The following is a 20,185-nucleotide window of genomic DNA, read 5'->3' as shown; positions in this document are numbered from 1 at the left end:
ACCTAAAATTATAAAAAGAGTTAAGACTGCATGCAATGATAAAAGGTATGAAACGGGTAGTTTCGGTGAAATGTAGTTCTCACGACCTGTGTTTTGTACAATATTTCTGTTGTAAAAAGAAATATTTACCCGTAACTCCTTGTCACGTATTGAATTAAAAGTGCCCCATTATAACGCATTTGAAAGCATTTTTACATGACTGACAAACAGGAAACTGTCGCAGTTACATTTGAACTATAGAGGGTTTGCCTTTTTAGAGTAGTGTTTAATCTGAGAACATTTGACACATTTGAGGCAACAAAAAAAAATTGGTTGGGAAACACTAGTAGAGCTGATACAAAGAAACAAAACAACAAAAAAAGTTGCTCCACAGGAAAAATGTGTGAGTTTCAGTTATTAAGCAAAACTACAATTACAATTACATTAATATTTACCAAGGGACTTGTCTTAATCCATCCAACAGATGTAATGAACAGAGGGGACAAAGTCATGTTATCCTGCTTTGACTGCATTCTCAAACACTTATTTGCAGACTACAATCAGCAAAAACCACAAATTTTGAAGAAGGGGCCCTATTTTCATCTGCCCAGGTGCAGTGCAGGCACGCCGGGAGTGCAAGTAGGTGAGGCCAGCTTGTCTGGTACTTTAGTGAATACAAATGTAGGCGCAACTCTGGCGCAGCGCGACGAAGGGGTAAAGTAGGGGGAATAGATTATTCAATAGTTGTGTCACAGCCACCATCATGGGCAAAAAAAAAAAAAAATCAGTTCCACTCCAATTCCCTTTAAAACAGCTGTGGTGTCGCGTATTATCAGTTTCTAATGGCTGACAAAGGAACAGACCGCCGGAACCACCGTCCGAACTTTACGCAGGAAGAAACTGACATACTTGCCCGGGAGGTTGAGGCTCATAATCACTGAATTTACGCTACTACGAGTCGGCCTCCAAAGGGTGATGATGTTAAATCGGCTTGGGAAGAGGTATCTAATATTCTAAATGCCTCTTTCCCTCAGGTTATGTGAACCTCTGCTCATTGTAGGACGCAGTTCAATGAAATAAGACAAAGGGCCAAAAGAAAACCTGCGTCTCGTAGACACCAAACACTGGCATTAGTTGAATGTCACAGTAAACAAAGAACACTCATTCCATTTGGAGAAACCAGGTGCTGGAACATTGTTGAGGAGTGAGCATAAGTGAATTACGCACATTTAAAAGTTCCCGGCGCTTTTAGTGTGCCTGACTTACTTTCCAATGAATGAATGAATGAATGAATTAAATGGCCTAAGCTTTCACATGTAAATGACGCAGGGCTGGCTAGATTACTAAACCAGATGAGTAGGTGAAACGGCTTTTGAATCTTTATGTGTAACTTTACTGCAATTCATTTGTAGTTAACCAGAGTGCCTTTTTTTTTTAGTTTATGCCTGGGATTGGCTACTGCGTCATGACACGTGCCAACTGCCTGATTCACATCCACTTCAGTAGAGTAAAAAAAATAAAAAAAATCTTGTTTTAATTATTAATCTTAGTAGGATTAGATACGTAGAACATTCACCAAGCCTTTCTTTGGCATTTTGTGCTGTTTATGTGCGCTCTTTGCCACTGGAAGTTAACCGTCAGCTGCGCTGCACTTTAGACGTGGTTTAAACTGGTGGAGGTCGAAGGCGCTATTTCGCCTCAAAATGAACACCAAAAATGCGCTGCACCGGCACATCTTTACTGACACACCCCCTCTTGCGCGGTTCCGGCCATCTCTGCCCAGCCTGGTTCACATTGATCCACAAAATTTGCAACTCGGCACAAGCGCTAAAAAGACCAAAAACTCACACACACCAATGCGCCTGGACCTGCACTGTGTTGGGCTTGCGCCGCGCCGGGTACAGAAATAGGGCCCTAGGCGTCTGTCAATGCAAAGCGAAAACACCAATCTACGACGACTTCCTGTTGCCCTTTCAGATTGCTCATAGATATGGGAAAAGCCTGCCAGCAGTCAGTTCTTCTTCAACCGTCCTCAATGACTGTTTGTCCCAAACTAAAAATGTGACATCTAGTCATCACTAGATGCCAGAAAGGACTAATTGAATGTTTGTTGTTCCTTTGTTTTGTTTTGCAGAAAGTCTATTGTGAAATTATCTTAATTTTGGCATATTTTGAGCAGTCTTGCATAATTATGAATCAATAACAAAACCGTTCTCTCTCAAAAGGCTGAAATACCCTTCCAGTTTTGAATACTGCCACTCTTGTCACAGGAGTACTATAAGGTCACGCAACTCCTGTGCACTGCTCTTCTGTTGCCACTATATCTAGGGATACATGTACATTGATATTTTGTTGCAAAGACCATCACAGTAAGAAATCTTGTAAAACATAAATGGGTTGGTCATTGTTTGTCTTTTTTGTTTTCCTGAAATGAATGATAACATAAGTATGTGTGAATTAACTTTTAACTGTTTGAATTATACATTATTTCCTTTCGGTTATTCCCTTAAAACATTAAAAAAAAAGGGTCAAAACAAAATGTAGAAACTTTAAGTTAACATAACTTAAAGAATTGACAAATGCCTGAAAAAATGAAATATTTAAGAAATACATCTGAAGGGTTCCTTATTTTACACCAAAACAAAGAGCTGCTTTAAAACATTCAGCGATACATCTACATGCTGTTAATGTCTCTACTGTGATAGCAGTATCCTGTTAAAACAAACACAGTGCATGTTAATAGATTTGAAAAACAGCGGGGTTATATCGTGGTCACCAGTGCCCTCTCATCAAAATCTGTTTGTCATCTTTTTGGATCAAAAACATCAATCAAACTACATTAGATGTATGTTACGTATTTGTATTTGGTAATAATATACTTCCCCTCTATCATAGCCCAACAAAACAAGACTAGAGACAATATTTATTCTGAATGAGCCCTCAGGGTAAAAAGTCCTGGAATGAAAAGGACTCATCTGCTGACATCTACTGGTAATAATGATCTATGAAGAGGGTTTTCTTTGTGTTTAAGTATGACGCCGTAGTAGTGTGTTTACCTCGGTTGATGGGTGTCAGTGCTGGACTCTGCGGCCCCGCGGTGGGGCTGGTGATATGGTTGCTAGGGCTGCTGTGTGCGTAGCTGACATCTTTTAAGTCACCACCAGTCCGTTGGGATAAGGGCGGCGGCTCAGGGGGGAGGAGGGAGGGTGTTGCAGGTAGGGGGATGTCCGGGGCACTCTTTGTTCGCTCTCTCTCTTTGCCCGCTTCCTTGTCTTGGTTGCCCCCTCTCTCCCTGCTGCTCTCCTTTCGGGGTTTAATCAGTTTGACTAAAGCTTTGGCTCCAGACCACTGACTCCTCCTGACAACATAAAACAACATCTTTACATGTCATACTGCATATTGAATGTGAGACTGGTTATATTGAAAACATTTTCTCATCATAATATTATTGATATCAGCTGATACATGTTATCAACCCAGGTCCAGAGTTCTAATGTGCTCAAAGATTCTCTTAAACTTTGAGGCTTATTTTAAGGGGAACAACAAGTGCAGGGCAGGTATTGGACACAGACTACTGAATGTGTGGGCTAACATGTGTATGTGCAACAGCACCAGGTGCAAAAGGGCTGGCTAGGGTGAATACAGATCAGAGGGTGTGGTGATTATTAAATACACAGCCGGTGACATTGCTGGTTTTATGGATCTGAAACAGTTGAGCCAGTCACCGTCAAGAAGGACAACATGTGAGCAAATATGCACCACAGGCAGTTGGTGTAAATATTCATTTTTATACTGATGATGAATAAATGATCAAAAATGTTGACAAAGCCATTAACATGATGGATCAATTCAGTGCTATTTCAGTTTTAATTCCACCGCATCACATATCATTAAATGGACAAATTGAATAAAACACTAAACACCACTCGCTAAAAGTAAATTTTGAAAGGAGGCAATCCGGGATTAAATGAGCCGCTGTAATCCGACGTCTCCCGCATAAACAACTGATTACTGAGATTTAACTGAGCAGTGTGGTGAGCGCAGAACTGCGTTTGGTGACTTTGGTGTTATTTACGTGTGATTTAGGTAAACATAGTGGACAGTGAAGTGTAATGCCATTTCAGAGGCTACAAATTCATCAACATGCGTGTCCTGTTCTATTCTGGTGGCTGCAGAGATTTTTAAAGAACAGGAGAAGAAACCTTCCTTCACTGGACATTAAATGAAGAAGCAGGATTCTTGCATTATGTGCGGATACATGCAGCCCGTTTCCAATGGTGTTCCTGCTTTAACCCATTTAAATATGAATTTCAGATGCAGATTAAAATGCATCTACAGATTAGGCAGTGATGTATTGAATTGTTTATTTACATTGGATCATTGCTGCGCATTTTTATCTAGTTTGATTTTGTTGATAAAAAGAGTAACACAAATTGTGTAAACCCATATTTAATTGAAAATAGAATAAAGATCTACGTTGAAAGTGAGAAACTGGATTGTTTCATTTCATTTAGATTTGGATGGCAGCCACAGGGGCACAAAAAAGACTGGAAAAACACCAAAGGTGGAACATCTCACAACTAATTAGGTTAATTGGCAACAGATCAGTAACATGACTGGGTGTAAAAAGAGCATCCCGCAGAGGCGGAGTCTCTCAGCATTGAAAAGTGGGAGGGGTTTACCACTCTGAAAGACTGCGTCGGCAAATAGTGCAACAATTTAACAATAATGTTCCTCAACATATGCAGGTTAAAACTCAACTCAGCAAAGACGAAACCACATATAAACATGATACAAAAAAAAAAACATTGCCGCCTTTATCTGGGCTCATTAAAGACGGCAAAGTCAAACACTGTCCTGTGGTCTGACAAATTCTACATTTTTTTTATTCTATTTGGAAATCATGGGTGCCGCATTCTCCGGGCTAAAGAGGAGAGGGACCATCAAGCTTGCTAATAGCACGTAGCACAAAAGCCAGCATCCTTAATGGTATCGGGGTGCATTAGTGTACAAGACATGGGAGGCTTGCACATCTGGAAAAGGCACCATTAATGCTGAACAATATATACAAGTTTTGGAGCAATCTACAATGCCATCCGGAAAACATCCTTTTCAGGGAAGGCTTTGCGTATTTCAGCAAGACAATGCCAAACCACATTCTGCGTGTATTACAACAGCAATAGAGTCCGTAGCAGAAGAGCCCAGGTGGTAAACTGTTTTGAACTGCAGTCCAAACCTGTCACCCATTGAAAATATTTGGCATATAATAAAATGAAAAATATGACAAAAGGAGATCCTGAACTGTTGAGAAGCTGAACTCCCATATCAGGCAAGAACGGGATATTTCACTTTCAAATCTCAATCAACTGGTCTCCTCAGTTCCCAAACGCTTGCAGAATGTTGGTAAATAAAAATTCCAAATGAGCACATAGTTTACAAAAAATGTCAACATTTCATATGATTTCTTTGTTCGATTTAAAATTTCATATGGGTTTACACGATTTGCAAATCGTCACAAGGTGATCAATATGAAAATATATCTTAATAAAGGAAGAACTACATAAAAAAAAAAAAAAAAAAAAGTCTCAAGTCCTGTCAGTATAAGTCTTTTAGTTTTGGGAGGTTTGCTGCATGCAGGAAGTATTACACATTTGTTAATTACATTCAGCAGCTCAAACTCCTACTTTTTGGCTTTACATATCAACAGTAAAAACACAAAAGCAACAGCAGTCTTTGTGTTTGTGTCTGTTGGTTTGTCTGTAGGTTGCAAAGCCGAAAGAAGTAAATAGTAATATGTCTGTTGCTGCCCGTTTCGATGGACGCGTCAAATTGCTGACATTTGCGACTTTTAAGTGCTTGCATTCGGAGTGCTACATTGCATGTCAGCTGGCAACTGACCTTTTGATACCAATATAAAAGCATCTACTGTGTTTAGTGCTGCAGTATGCTGTATTTCTGTGATGCGAGTGGCTGTTTGTGTGTCAAGCTTCGTTCCATCACCCTTGTGGCAGTAATTTCTCATTCTCATATTATGTACTACAGAATTCAATCCTCATTTTCCAACCCCAAAAAGCTATTCTCCATCTTCTCCAACCTCCTTGACCCCACCCAGTAGTTTGGCTTTCTTGAAGAAATTGTATTTTCTTGATTCCTGTTGTTCTGGGTTTTGTACCCTCATGGTTGAAATGCACTTATTGTAAGTCGCTTTGGATAAAAGCGTCAGCTAAATGAAATGTAATGTAATGTAAAATGTACCACGCGTATTGGTTCTATCATGATCTCTGATTCTAGAAAAAAAGGAATGATTACTTTTTAGGTGTGGGGTCATAGAACTTGTACTGGTCCATGATCTTCTCCTCTAGTTTCTCTTTTTGACGACGAAGAGCATTCAGCTTGTCGCTAATTGAAAAGAGTGACAGCGAGAAAGAAAGAGACAAAAAAGACAAATTTACAGTACTGTTCTATCTTTCTGAAGCCTTTTTGTTTAAGCAGTCTCAATATGTGTATATATATTTCTATTTTCTGACAACATTCATAGACAATTGTGTCCACTCTATAGTTCTACATGGTTTAAATTATACAACTACAAGTGTTAAGAATAGCTGCATGTGTTGCGTGCGTTGAGTGTCCTTACATGTAAAGTTTCTGCTCCTGGTGATACAGCTCTTTGCTCTCCATGCTCCTCTCCAGCAGGGTGTGATTCTGCTGACTCAGCAGGTTGATCTGACTGAGGAGGTGGTGGTTCTCCTCCTCCAGGTTACCTTTCAGTCGACTCAACAGCTGAGCACGCAAAATCCAACGCAGACAGGTAGAAACAAGTAACAAAGAGATGGTAATGCGGACTTGTTCTCCAGAGGAAAAGCTGAAGAGTTTTAAACACTTCAGCGCAGCATGAAATATTCACCAGTCGTTTAGTCCTTCTGCCTCTTGGTGAAATAAAAGGCCTATTTACCTCACAGTGGTTGTCGAGTTTGGCCAAGGAGAGATCCAGACCCTGGTGTTGCTCCATGAGTGTGTCGTATCGTGTCATCCATTGACTTACTTCCAGCTGGGCAGAGCTGAATGAACTTTTCAGGTCATTCATGCGCTGCTGGAGCCCCTCATGTTGCTCTGTCTGCTGTGACTGGCTCTCTGCCAATCTAAAGGTGCAAACAGAACAAGTCAGAAGGAATGGAGCAACTACTTCGCCAATGTGAGAAATGTCAAGTGATCGATCAACTCGGGTAGATTCAAAACTTGCAGATAACTGTGCCCATCCTCTTCTGAGGTGATTTGGACTAAGATTCGTTTGCCACGTGTTCTAACAAGCCATAATGCAAGATCAGACTACATAATACTACGGCTCTTTGATGTATATTGCGTCACTGGAGTGACCACAGAGTCGTACTGAGACGCATGCCAGGCTGCACACTGATCTCTGACTTGGACTTAGTAGTTGACCCTTGCAGAGTTATTCCGCATTAATACGGCACTTTGTGTCTACTGCAAAAATTTGACTTCTTCACAAAACAAACAATCTTTTTGCGAATGTGTTGCAGTGTAACTGTGTAACTAAAGTACCTGTCCACTTCTGTTTTTAGCTGGAGATTCTCTTGCTGCAGGAGCCGATTCTTCTGGATCTCTTGGTTTAGTTCCTCCTTTTCTTTCTGACCAAGCCCCTCCTGTTCCTCCCATTTCTCCTTATGCTGCAGCAATGTACAATACCTGCAGACACACAGAGAGACAGGCACATAGAGCAGAGGGCTTTTTTTTTTTTTTTTTTTACTTGATAGCATCTGTAAATAGCCTTACGGCCATGTTTGTCTGCAATGTTCACATAAATGTTTGACACCAGGCAGCTGAGTATGACCTCGACTTTTTTTTAGTTGTAGTAGGCACAGACTGCACATCTATCCACGTACAAATATAGAACAAAGGAAGCAGGATTGCTTCAGTATTACTTTTCTTAGAATAAGAGCATGAGCTGAACCTCTAAAATGTGAGGTAACCTTCAGTCACATATTTCAGTATATGTATGTTGGTTAATCGGTTATTGATGATGTGTCAACATAGACAGTCAGTACAAGGAGATCCTCAAACTGTTAAATGTTAGTAAAAGCTGTTCTTTGGCTAGTTAAACATTGACAGTCCTGTATTCACTGTGGATGTAAACAAATTTAGTTACCTTATGTTAATAAACAATGGGAAATGTACAAAGACAGTGGGGGGTTATTCTCACGAAACAGGAAACAAGATGAAAGAACATCCTTGTTACTGATCAATAATACTGAGGCCCTGTGTGTAAAACACAATGTGAATACAATCCAGGAATAATCAACAAGCTAAAGCTTGACTTGGAGCTGAGAACACTGTATACGTGTGTGTGTGTGTGTGTGTGTGTGTGTGTGTGTGTGTGTGTGTGTGTGTGTGTGTGTGTGTGTGTGTGTGTGTGTGTGTGTGTGTGTGTGTGTTTAGGTTTCCTGTGACTCCATGCATTTGTTTTTATACTGTCCAAAGCTTTAGTGAAGGTCAGTTGTGAGGCACAGAGTCGCAATGAATGTGGTTACCCTAAAGTCCGTCCTTTTAAGACCTTCTAATGCACGGTTAGTACCCGCATGTTTGTATGCTGTTCACTTACTTGCTGTGCAGCGTCCTGTGTTCACCCTCTATCGCCCTCTGCTTGCCTTTCAGTGCAGCATGCTGACTGATCAGCTGTTCATACTCATGAGCTTGCCTCTCGTGAACACTCAGGAGGCGTTCGTGATCGTTGAGCACGCTCTCTCTGCCTCGCCATGCCTCCTCTCGCTGCCGCTGCCATGACTCCACCTCTGTCTCCAAGGCACTGACTTGGCCCTGCAGCACCGCATTTTGGGCCATGAGAGATGCACTCTGAGATGATAGTGTGGAGTTCTCCACCTGAGATACAGGGAAATCTGTTAGAACACAATGTTAAAAAAAAAAAACCACAACTTTCTCAGGAGTATTATATACTGTATTTTTAAATGCTGTTATTCCCTTTTTTAAGAAACCAAATTTCGAACAAGTTTGTTAATGACTGACTGGACAGTACCTGTAGTTTTGCTGTCTGTGTATGTAAGGCTGAATTCTGTTCCTGCAGGGTGGTGGTGTGTCGCTGTTGTGTGGCCATCTGGCTGTTGAGAGAAGTGTTTTGGTTCTCCAGCTGTTTTAGCTGCTCCTTCAACAGACTGCTTTCTGTCTGCAGGGACGAATTCTGAGAGAAAATAATGACACCATAACTATTCGGTCTCATTGTTATACATGTTAATATGTTAAGTGAGGATAAATATTCTAACAATATAAGTAAAACGTATGAAGCACATAATTCGAAAAACAGATGATATGGTGTGAGATGCGCTTTGAGAGTGTTTATTCAGGAGTAAGAATAAATCTTACATTCTTCTCTACATCAATGAGATGATCTTTGATTCGAAGCAGTTCGGCAGTGGCACCCCGCTCGCTCCCTGAGTGCTGCTGGGAGTTGTGGTTTTCTTCTTCTTGTTGCTGACGCAGGGCAGACACTGTCTGACGAACCTACAGTGGTAAAAAAAAAACACAAAAACAACCACATCTAACAACAATACAGTTTGAAGTAATAAATGAATGTAATAGTGTGTAATTTTTGTGAATGAAACACTTGGTTCTACATAAAGCGTTGACCTTGTAATGTCATTTCGCTTGTTTTGCAGGGCTATGGTTTATATATGCACGTGTCTATGTTGTACTCACAAATTGTTGTACACCTTTAACATCACAGACGCACCAGCACGGTCAGGAAAGTGAGTGCTTAAAGAATTTTCTCAGAAGGTTGCGTGCGTGTCCTTACATTGGCCAGCTCGGTTCGAAGAGTAGCGTTGAGTCTGTTGCTCTCGTGTAGTTTCTTTTCCAGACTGGAGATTTTCTCCTCCTTTATCTTCATAGTCTGTTGGACAGTTTCCTCCAGCCGAGACTCCAGCAGCCTGTACCTGCTGGCATACAAACACACACAATAAAAAAAAATTTAAAAAAAAAAAAAAGAAATCTGTTAATCAGTTACCCATTGAAGATTGATTTTTTTTTTTTTTTTATATATACACAAAATATTTGATCTCTAACCAGTAGCCCAAGGACATGACCAAAACATCCGCTCTTAGAGAAAACTACCTGTCCTCCAGTGTGTGCTCTTGCTGGAGTAGTTTTTCTCTGTTCAGTCCAATTTTCTCCAGTTCTTCATTGAGTCTCTCCAACTCAACATTCTGTTGCTGGACACTCAGCTTCTCTGACACCAATTCCTGCGCACACACACACACACACACACACATAATGACACACAGCTAGGAAACCCTGAAAAGAAATCTAAATCTCCAGACAGATGACAGAATGTCAGGGTTAGCGCAATGCAGAACGATGCATATTTTACCACAGGCACTCAGAGAACGCACATCACAGTTTGTGCAGAGCACATATCAAGGTCCTGTCAAATATTTGGGGAACAGAACAAAAACGCAGGGAGCCAGATCTGGTGAGTTGGGGGGGGGGGGGCTTATGTCACGTTGGAGAACCGTTGGGCCAGGTTCAACTCGAGTTCAGGTCTTTAGCATTTAGAATGTTTTCCCTCAGAACATCGCAGCTGAAATCAGTGTTGACAGTCCTACCCAGGGGCGATAAATTCATGATGCACAACCCCACAAATGTCAAAGAAAACCCACTTAGTTGCGCCCCGGAACTAATGTGCCTTTTTCTTTTAACAACACTCCGTAAACGTCTGGGAACTGAGGATACCGGTCACTGGAGTTTTGAAAGTGAAATGTTGTCCCATTCTTGTTTTATTTCAGATTTTGGCTGCTCAACAGTTTAGAGTCTCTTTTGCCGTTTCTTTTTTCCATTTCATGATACGCCAAATGTTTTCAATGGATGACAACTCTGCACTGCAGGCAGGGCAGTTTAGCACCCGAACTCTATTTATCCCAGAGAACGCAGCGCCGATGATTTCCAAAAATAATTTGAAATTTGGATTCTTTGGACCACAGGACAGTTTTCCACATCTTAAACGAGTTTCAGCCAAGAGAAGGCGACGGCCTTTTTGCATCAGGTCTATACATGGTTTTGTCTTTGCATAGTAGAGTTTTAACCTGCATTTGTGGATGCAGTGACGTGTTGTGTTCACGAACAACGGTTTTCGGAAGTGTTCCTGAGCCCATGCACCTGAGGGCCTAAAGATCACGACCATATAATATTGAATTTCAGCCGCCTCCCTTGTGTACAGAGATTTCTACGGATTTTTTGAATCTTCTTCATTATATTATGTAACGTAGCAAATTAAATTCCTAAATTCTACCCTGAGCAACCTTATTCTTAATTGTTGCACTATTTGCCCACAGTCTTTCATATAGTCGTGAATCCCTCCCCATTTTCACTGCTGGGAGAATCTGCCACTTTGAGATGCTTTTTTTTTTTTATAATCAATCATATACTGACCTGTTGTCAGTTAATGTAGTTATTTGTGAGATATTCAACCAGGTGTTTTGTTTTAGCTTTTGACTTTTGTTTCCCCTCTCTCACCTTTTTTAAAAAGTGTTGCTGGCATCAAATTCAAAATAAGCATATATTTTTCATCAAGCAATAAATATTTTCACTTTCAACATTTGATAAGGTTGTCTTTCTTAAATGTGGGTTTACATGATTTGCAAATCATCACATTGTTTTTATTTACATTTTACGCAGCATCCCAACTTTTTTGGAACACGGGGTTGTAAGTCAACACGGAGAAGTCCATTAACTGTTCAGACAAAATAGAAATATTAACATTAAAATTCCATAACATCTGGACAAACTCCAACTGCCGATGTAGCTACAATTAAAGGCCTCAGAACAGCTAGTAAACAGACTTAATGCTGAAAATGTTTTGACAAATACTGTTCTGGTTATCCGTGTGAAACCCTTAACCCAAGCATTGATTCAGTTCTTCCTCTTCTAGAGACCTGTTGTGTGACAAGTTTTATTCGTCTCACCTCTCTCAGTGTAGCCAAAGTCCTCTTGTCAATAGTTGCTTGTTTTTGAAGCTCTTTGTACTCCCGCTCTAACTCCTTCGCTTTGATTGCCGTCTCCTTTAACCTATCCACTTCCTTCGTCAGAGCTGCACCTTCCTTCATCACTGTAGTCAATCGCCTGGTTTTCTCCTCGAGCGCCGTCTCTTTCCCCTCCAGCACTGTTCTGATCCTCCAGCTCTCCTTCTCCAGGTACTTCCTGTCCTTCTCTGACTGCTCCAGGTCCAGCTGGAGCTTCTTTCTCTCCTCATCTCCCGCCTCCCTTCTTCTCCGCTCCTCCTTCAGCTCCTCTACTTCCCTTTTCAATTCCTCCTCTCTGCTTTGTGTCTCCAGTCTCTTTCTTTCTACCTCTGTTCTCTCCTCTTTGACGTTCTCTATTTCCACCTCTAAGCGATGCTTCTCCTGGTTCACACCTCCCAAGTTCAACTCGAGTCTCTCTGCTTTCTTCTTCTCGCCCTGTGTCTCCTCCCTGGCCTCATCCAGCCTTCTCCGCAGCTCCTGTGTCTCTCTCTGTGCCTCCTTCATCTCCTCCTGCAGGGTGGCCAGGCGAGCGGAAGAGGAGCGGAAATTTTCCAGGGAGCACCGAAGATCCAGGTTTTCCTTTGACAGCAAGCTGTTTTCTCCCTCCTGCTTCATCAGTCTCTGCAGCTCCCGCTGAGCCTCCTCTGCCTCTCGCTTCAGTCTGTACACTTCCTGCTCCAAGAAGGACACTTGCTTCTCTTGAGCCTCTGACCGTTCGCTGCATGCACGCAGCGATGCTACCTGAAAGCAACACGGGAACAAGTATATACATTAATAGACTGAATTAATTACTGCAGCGATCGCATTCATTTTAAATGAAGAGAGATCACAGCACAACATTGTTACCTCTCTGTTCAGAGCGTCCCTGCTCCTCTCCAGCCGAGCAGCCTCTCTCTCCGCCTCCTCACACCGCCCCGCTCTGTCCCTCAGCCTCTCTGCCTCCTCACTGGCTACTTTGAGTTGAGTTTCCAAGCTGGCCAATCTGGACCCCGTGTCAGTGATGCTCTGGTGCAGTAAGCGGTTCTTTGCTTCCACCTCACGGACCCTCGCCTCGCTGTTAGACTGCGCGCGGTCTTGAAGGGATGCCACTGCATTAGACAAGTGCTGCCTGTCACTCTCCAATTCTGAGATCTGATTGGACAGACGAGTAGAACAAGGGTGTCACCAAAAGAGGCATTCTGATCTCTTTTATAACTAACGTCAAAACAACATGTGACCAACTGCAAGTGTGTGTTAACTACCTGTCGATCCTTCTGTGCCCTCAGAGTATGCATTTCTCTCTCCAAACTCTGTTTTTCCTTTAGTAATTCCTCTCCCAGAGACTCCATGTCCTGATTGGTCAGTCTTTCCTGTTCCAATAATCCCTGGAGACGCTCGAACTAGCAAACACATCAGAAAAAACAAAGTAGTAATTAGTAACTCTGTAGTTGAGAAATTTTAAATGTGTTCTGTTGCTTAACAATTAAAAAATCATTAGGAAAGTGATTGTAACTAACTATTTATAAGATTTGTCCGCATTGTCTCCACACTGTAGAAATCATGCTGTATGACTGGTTGTTTTGATGTTAACTGGACATCATTTCAAATAGCTAAAACTGGACACTTGAATACATGCCAGTGGTTTCTGTTTGATCTTTGTGTAACTTTAGCGTCTTTACAACAATCGCAAGTTACTTGCAGTCGTAAATTCTTAGTTGATTTGCAGTAAAATAAGTTAGCAAGTCATTGGTTCTAATTAGTGACGTGCAATGATTAACCAGGTGTCAATTTACACCGAAAGCTTTTTTCTATCTATTATTTAGGCAACATATATTCTTGTCTTACACGGTGTCTATTTTTTTTTTTAATCACACAACTACAGAGGGTCATCACTGTAAGAAATAATAATAATAATAAAAAAATGTATAGTGGCCCATGCAGATCTCCCACCTTGTTGCTGAGACTCTGGTTCTCCCTATCCACCTCCTGGGTGTGAAGCTGCTGCTCCTGTAGGAGGTGGTTGTCTTCTTTCAGTCTCTCTATAGAGGCCTGCAGCTCCCGGTTCTCCTTCTCCAGCTTCAGAACCCGGCTGGAAACGCACTCATTCAGCTCATGGACCAATGACTTACGAGCTGCGGCAAAGAAAAGTATTTCAGTTAAAAAAAAATTAATTAAAAAAAAATAATGTAGATGATAACATTTCTACAAACGCAAACAGAATATGTAAAAAAAAAAAAAAAATAGGAAAGTGGGAGTCTTACTCTCTGTGTTAGTGTTGTCATTGTTCTTGGCCAGCTGTTCCAACTCCCAGCCCAGATGAGCCGACTCATTCATGCTCTGTTTCTGTCCGATCTCCAGCAGCATGTTCTCCTCCACCAGCTCCTCCAGCCTACGACGTTCATTGTCCCTCTCCTGCACAACACGTACACGTGCACGCAAAAGCACAAGATGAGCAAACTTAACAGAAACGTGCGAGTACTTTCAAAGTTTAATACCAGCATTTTTTTTTAACCAAGAGTGATAATAGGCAATATTTTGTCCTAATGTGTAATGTTAAAATAGTCCAGGAAAAAAAAAATACATTTGGGACACACCAAGACATAATTCAAATTTTTGACATTCTTTCCTTTAAGTGGACAAGCATTTAAAATTAACTTTATATGACATTGTAACTCCATAAATTGTTTATGTATATTAAACAAATATTGCACGTCTGACTATAACAAATAGAAGTAAAGTGTAATACCATTTCCAGGTCATGTATTTTAGCTCTAAGTAACAAATTGTCTTTCTCCATTGTGTGCAGCTTATCACAGCGCCCCCTGGAGGCTGTCAGCTGCTCCTCCAACAACACTTTTGTTTCCAGCAGAGTCAGGTTGTCCTCCCGAAGCTCCTGAATGACCACACACACACACACACACACACACACACACACACACACACACACACACACACACACACACACACACACACACACACACACACACACACACACACACACACACACACACACACACACACACACACAATGAGAGGACTGCAACAGGAAAATAAACTTCTGCCAGTACAGGAAATGAAGCAGGTCACTCATAATGTCTACAATGTAGCATTTCTATTGGTGCCATAGTTTGATTATTCAGTGTATAATGACGTGTAGTGTGAAACTCCTGTTGTACCTCCACTCTGGTCTTGTAGAAGTGTACATCATTGAGTTTCTCTTTAAATCTGGTCAGTTCAGTCTCCAGTCGATCGACCCGAGCGGCTCTTTCCCTTAGTGAGTCCACCTCGTCCCGGTACACTCGGATCGAACGAGCCTCACAAGACAGTGACTGGTTCTGTTCACACACACACACACACACACACACACACACACACACACACACACACACACACACACACACACACACACACACACACACACACACACACACACACACACACACACACACACACACAAAAGAGACTAATTTTAAACTGCTCAGGAAGCTAAACTCGTACTTTTTAATTTCAGGATTTGGTAAAGGTATAAAGAGAGGGGAATTCTTTAGAATGCTGACAAAGTCGTGTGCTGCATCACAAAAGCATTAGACAACAAAAAAAACATACAGCCTGGCCTGCTTTCATTCTTTCTTTTTTTTCATCAGACAGATTTGAATCTATTCTTTATGAACACATCCTCACCTCTTGTTTCAGTCTCTGTAACTCCTGATCCAGCCGCTGCCCTTCATGTTTTGAATCCATCAGCTGCTCTGTCTTCTCCTCTCTACACACACACACACACACACACACACACACACACACACACACACACACACACACACACACACACACACACACACACACACCGCGTCAAAAAAAAAAAAAAAATACTGATTCTGTAATCAGTCTTACTGTAAATCTTTTGTTATATTTGATTAAAGAATCTAAACAGTGTGTTCGGCAGAATGACTTTCAGTAGCTGAGAGTAAATTGGGAGTGTCTAGTTATTCTCCATATAGATGGACCCACTGTGTGATTACACTGTAGATTTAATTGCACTAGACAGCATAATAGGCTATGTTGGCTTTATAATGACTTTCAGACTGAACCACATTGCCACAGTGTTACTCACAGAAAAATAGTTGTAAAAACTGTTTCAATGGTAGATAAATCTTTTTAGTGTGACTAAAGCAGTAGTTTATTACACAGTACTTTATTTGATCTTAATTTTGGAACGTTAGAGCAGTTCTGGGACCATCATTCGTTCTGATTATTCTTTTTTTAATTTTTTTTATTATTTTTTTATTTATAAAAACACTCACAGTTCTTGTCTATATCTTCGGAGTTTGGCTTTGGTATCAGCAAGTTCCACAGACAGATGCTGCCTCTCCTCTTTGGTCAGCCCAGACACAGTCACATCCGATCCACTGTTATTCCCTCCGGAGCTCTGCCCGTGCTCTGGGTTGCTTAAACCCAGGTTCCTGCGGCCTTCTTGAGGCTGCTGACTGGATAGATAGTCCCTCTCCTGGGTGAGATCCACAATCACCTGGAAAGCATGTTAAACATTTTCCTTATATAATTGTATATTTTATGTTTGTCTGAATGTAAAATCCTCTGAAATAGCATTATACTATTGGACACGACAAATCTGTACTTTAGATAATTAAACATACAGTGCCCCAAAAAAGAAAACAACTGAGGACACCCCTGTGCAATATCTCAACTGTATCATTTCCAATAAATGGGCCGTTATCATCACATAAGTTAAAGTCTTGGAGATTCGATCTGATGTATCATTAAAAACAAACAGGTTAGATAAACTACACTGAAAATACAGGCGTTAAAGTACAACTTCAATGGAACGAAAATCTGTTTACATTGCTGCAATGGTCACAGGTGCATGCGGTTTTAAGCCTAACTGCAAGAACAAGGTTAAACAAGAACCTGTGAACAACACAGATTTCTTAATAGTGGTCTGCTCAGTATCTAATTTAACCTGGTAAAAAACCACAAGCTCATCAGTGATACAGAACATAAGCCGAAACACAGTTTCAGCAGTGGTTAAGGGTGTTGAAAGAGACATACTACATACTTTAAGAGAGACAACGTCTTTCCACAAAAAATGGTTCCAAGTGTAAAGCCTGACCACAAGGATTATTATGAAAACAAACATAAGGACACTGCATATCAACGTCAAGGCAGCATCCAAGAAGACAACCATGGTCACAATAGGGCATAAAACTGGAAGATTCAACTTTGATAAAAAAAAAAAAAAAAAACACGAGACATGAATGCAAGTTTGTAAACCCAAATACTGTCTAAAACAAAAGTTACTCCAAAAGCTTGGCAGGAATCGAATTTTGCAACGTGAAAATTCCAACACTGCAACAATCACGTAGGCGGTTTGAAAGAAGAAATAATTGAAAACGATGAACTTGCCAAGTATGTCCAATGACATAAATCCAACAGAAAACCTTTACAGTATTTTGAAATAAAAGATCAGTTGAAATGTGTGAAGAAGAGCACAACCACATATAGATGCCACTTGGTATGTTTTTTTTCGGTACGGTTTGTGTTATTAATCGCTGCACTTAAAGTCTGGTTTTGCATTGTTTAAACAAGGTAAGAACATCTGGTTTTGTTCGCTAGATCAGTTTGGCATATCAACACACAGCTAATTTAACATATGAACACTGTCAGTAAGGTCAGTCCTCTTAGTTACCATCTCTACATAGCCAATGTTAGCATTAAGAGCTATTTGTATTACAAGACGGGACGGGCAGGGGTTAGCTGGTTAGCATGCTCAACTCAGTAGACATCTGGGCAACACAATGTCAACAAAAAAATAAATAATTCTGCGCATTCTGAGTGAAGCGCACAAAACGCACCTTTCAAATTGAATTAGACAAAGTAGTTGACTTGATTATTCTTGGGGCTTTGGGTGAAAACAAATTAAACTACCTTCCAATTAGTAGATAGTAATTATTCAACGTTTTAGCGTTTTCTGACCAGGGGTGTTTGTTGCATTCTGTATGTCGGTCTTTTCAGTGCATCGTTTCCATTATACAAGAGGAAGACAATAATGACTGTTTTTTGATTTTTAATAGAATTTTTGCAAATTACATTGTAAGAGTATACCATATTCTTAAAATTAATACTACAGAAGCTCTTTGGATTGCTTTATGTCTCACAATGATCTCCATTACAAAAATTGTAAAGTTAAAAAAAAAGACCTCATTAAAACACGTACCAAATGGCACACCAAAATCATATCATCTTCTCTATATGAAGTACCTGTGGCATAACTATGGATTGTTCTTGAGTATTTATGCTTTTTTTAATATTTTTTTTTTATTAAAATGGCATGCATGCTACATACCTGACATTAATTTTAATTTATTAGCTTTAAGTGTGAATGAGTTACAGCAATTTCTGGAAAATCCGTGTTCCCTCATTAAAAAGACAATTTATAGAATCAGATCATCTACTTCATATGAGGGTCTGTTGTGTAAGTTAGAATTTTTTTGCATTGTTCTTGAGTTTGATGTGCAGAAAGAACGTGAGCAAGGACATATTATGTGCCCGGTGGCAAGACATGAAAGTGCCAATATCAGTCTGGCAGAGGTTGCTGTGTTTGTGTCTCTGTACCTCGCTCGCTTTGTCTCGCTGTTCAATGAGTTGCTGTAGGGACGAGGCCATGTTACGGGACAGGGGTTGCAGCTCTTCATGGGCGAGCTCAGTTCCTTCCTCCAGCCAGGACAGGTCAAGAACATTCAGCTGGTTGTGGGTCACCTGCAACAAAACAGGCACACACACACGAAATATTGCAAATTACTGCATAAGTTAGGTTGTGTATAGTAGTAGAGGCCCTTCCTCTTTGCCTAAAGTAGGATGACCATATAAGGGGGTAATCAAATAGTTCCGAGTTGGTTTTGGTTGCACGTGGTGCAAAGAACCACGATGTGCACAAAGGAGGTAAGCTATGATCTTAATGAGTAAGTATTCCAAGCTTTGCTTCATCTACGTGAGCACCTGTTTAACAGGTTTTTGTAACTGCAAATCAAAATCAAATCGCAAACTTGTGAAATTGGCATCCAGAAAGCCTAGAGCAAGGAAGCAATGAGCCTGAAGAGGTGTTTTCAGTGACATTCACATTTTAAGAAGGGCAGAACTTTACAGTACAAAACCTAAATAAATACATCAGGTCAGGAGCACAACCAAGTGGGGTTTTCTTTGACATTCACGGGCTTGTGCACTACGAGTTCGTCCCCAGGGTCAGATTGTCAACACCGAGTTTATCTGAGACAAGACATTTTGGTGCAAACGACCTGAGGGCTGTTGCACAAAACCTCGATATTGGATTAAGCCATTTTCCAGCTATCCTGGCAAGTTACACATGGAAATTTACTCTATGCATTTAGCCTGCTTAAATTTCAGGTGCGTGGAGAAATTGCAGACAACCAGACAGTGGTCACAAAAACGTCTGTAACTCAGGTGCTGATCATGATCAAGCTCCCAAACTTGGACTACTTACTTACAAAGGTTAAACGTTGTAGCTTGAATGTCACGGTGTTGCGCACTGTTCACATGCAACAGGAACAGACTTTCAACTTTTTTTTTATACACCCTCATTTGTGAACCACTTGAATTATTTTATTTAAATGTACTGCTTAAGTACAATTGGGAGGATGTAGCTCAGTTGTTAGAGTGGGTTGCACACTAATCAAAAGGTTGGTGGTTCAATCCACAGCTCCTCCTGTCCACATGCCTAAATGTCCTTGAGCAAGACACTGAACCCTAAAAAAAAAATTGCTCCCGGTGTGTTGTAAGTTGCTTTGGATAAAAGCGTCAGCTAAATGAAATGTAATGTAAAAGTAACTTAAAATTTAGATATATGTATAAAAGACTACATTTCCAATATGTTTGACAGCAGAGAACTTTTCCTTTGATCAAAATATTACAACCCAAAGTTACTTTTGCAGCTGTCCAATTTAATTTGATTGAAAATGGTAGCTTACTTACATTTGTATACTCAATTACTGCTGCAATTTAGCTCGAATTGTTCGACAGACTTGGCAAATATGGGATCTGGACAATGAATTCCAAATAATTAAGTTCAGTTAGTTCAGTAGACAATCATTGTTCTGTGGATGCAACAGGTGATGACGGACTCTTTTAAGTGTCACTCGGAGGAAGAGGTTAAT

General features: G+C 40.7%; 1 protein-coding gene across 1 annotated transcript in view; it reads right to left on the bottom strand.

Moving 5' to 3' along the window:
- ccdc88c (coiled-coil domain containing 88C) overlaps positions 1–20,185 on the bottom strand; it is a 53,845-nt gene that overhangs the window by 11,649 nt on the left and 22,011 nt on the right. Inside the window, 20 exon segments of the mRNA XM_069717430.1 lie at positions 3,036–3,337; positions 6,289–6,378; positions 6,614–6,759; positions 6,932–7,118; positions 7,540–7,683; positions 8,597–8,874; positions 9,029–9,190; positions 9,373–9,510; positions 9,803–9,944; positions 10,120–10,247; positions 11,967–12,764; positions 12,870–13,154; positions 13,265–13,402; positions 13,953–14,134; positions 14,264–14,414; positions 14,749–14,895; positions 15,179–15,337; positions 15,684–15,765; positions 16,304–16,527; positions 18,630–18,773. Coding sequence (XP_069573531.1) covers positions 3,036–3,337; positions 6,289–6,378; positions 6,614–6,759; positions 6,932–7,118; positions 7,540–7,683; positions 8,597–8,874; positions 9,029–9,190; positions 9,373–9,510; positions 9,803–9,944; positions 10,120–10,247; positions 11,967–12,764; positions 12,870–13,154; positions 13,265–13,402; positions 13,953–14,134; positions 14,264–14,414; positions 14,749–14,895; positions 15,179–15,337; positions 15,684–15,765; positions 16,304–16,527; positions 18,630–18,773 — 4,027 coding nt within the window.

The sequence above is a fragment of the Brachyistius frenatus genome, unplaced genomic scaffold (genome assembly GCF_029030835.1).
Source record: "Brachyistius frenatus isolate BFR_SWC_R1_liver_20210118 unplaced genomic scaffold, ASM2903083v1 Contig_175, whole genome shotgun sequence".
NCBI classification, from domain to species: domain Eukaryota; kingdom Metazoa; phylum Chordata; class Actinopteri; family Embiotocidae; genus Brachyistius; species Brachyistius frenatus.
This window is presented reverse-complemented; position numbering and strand designations above follow the sequence as displayed.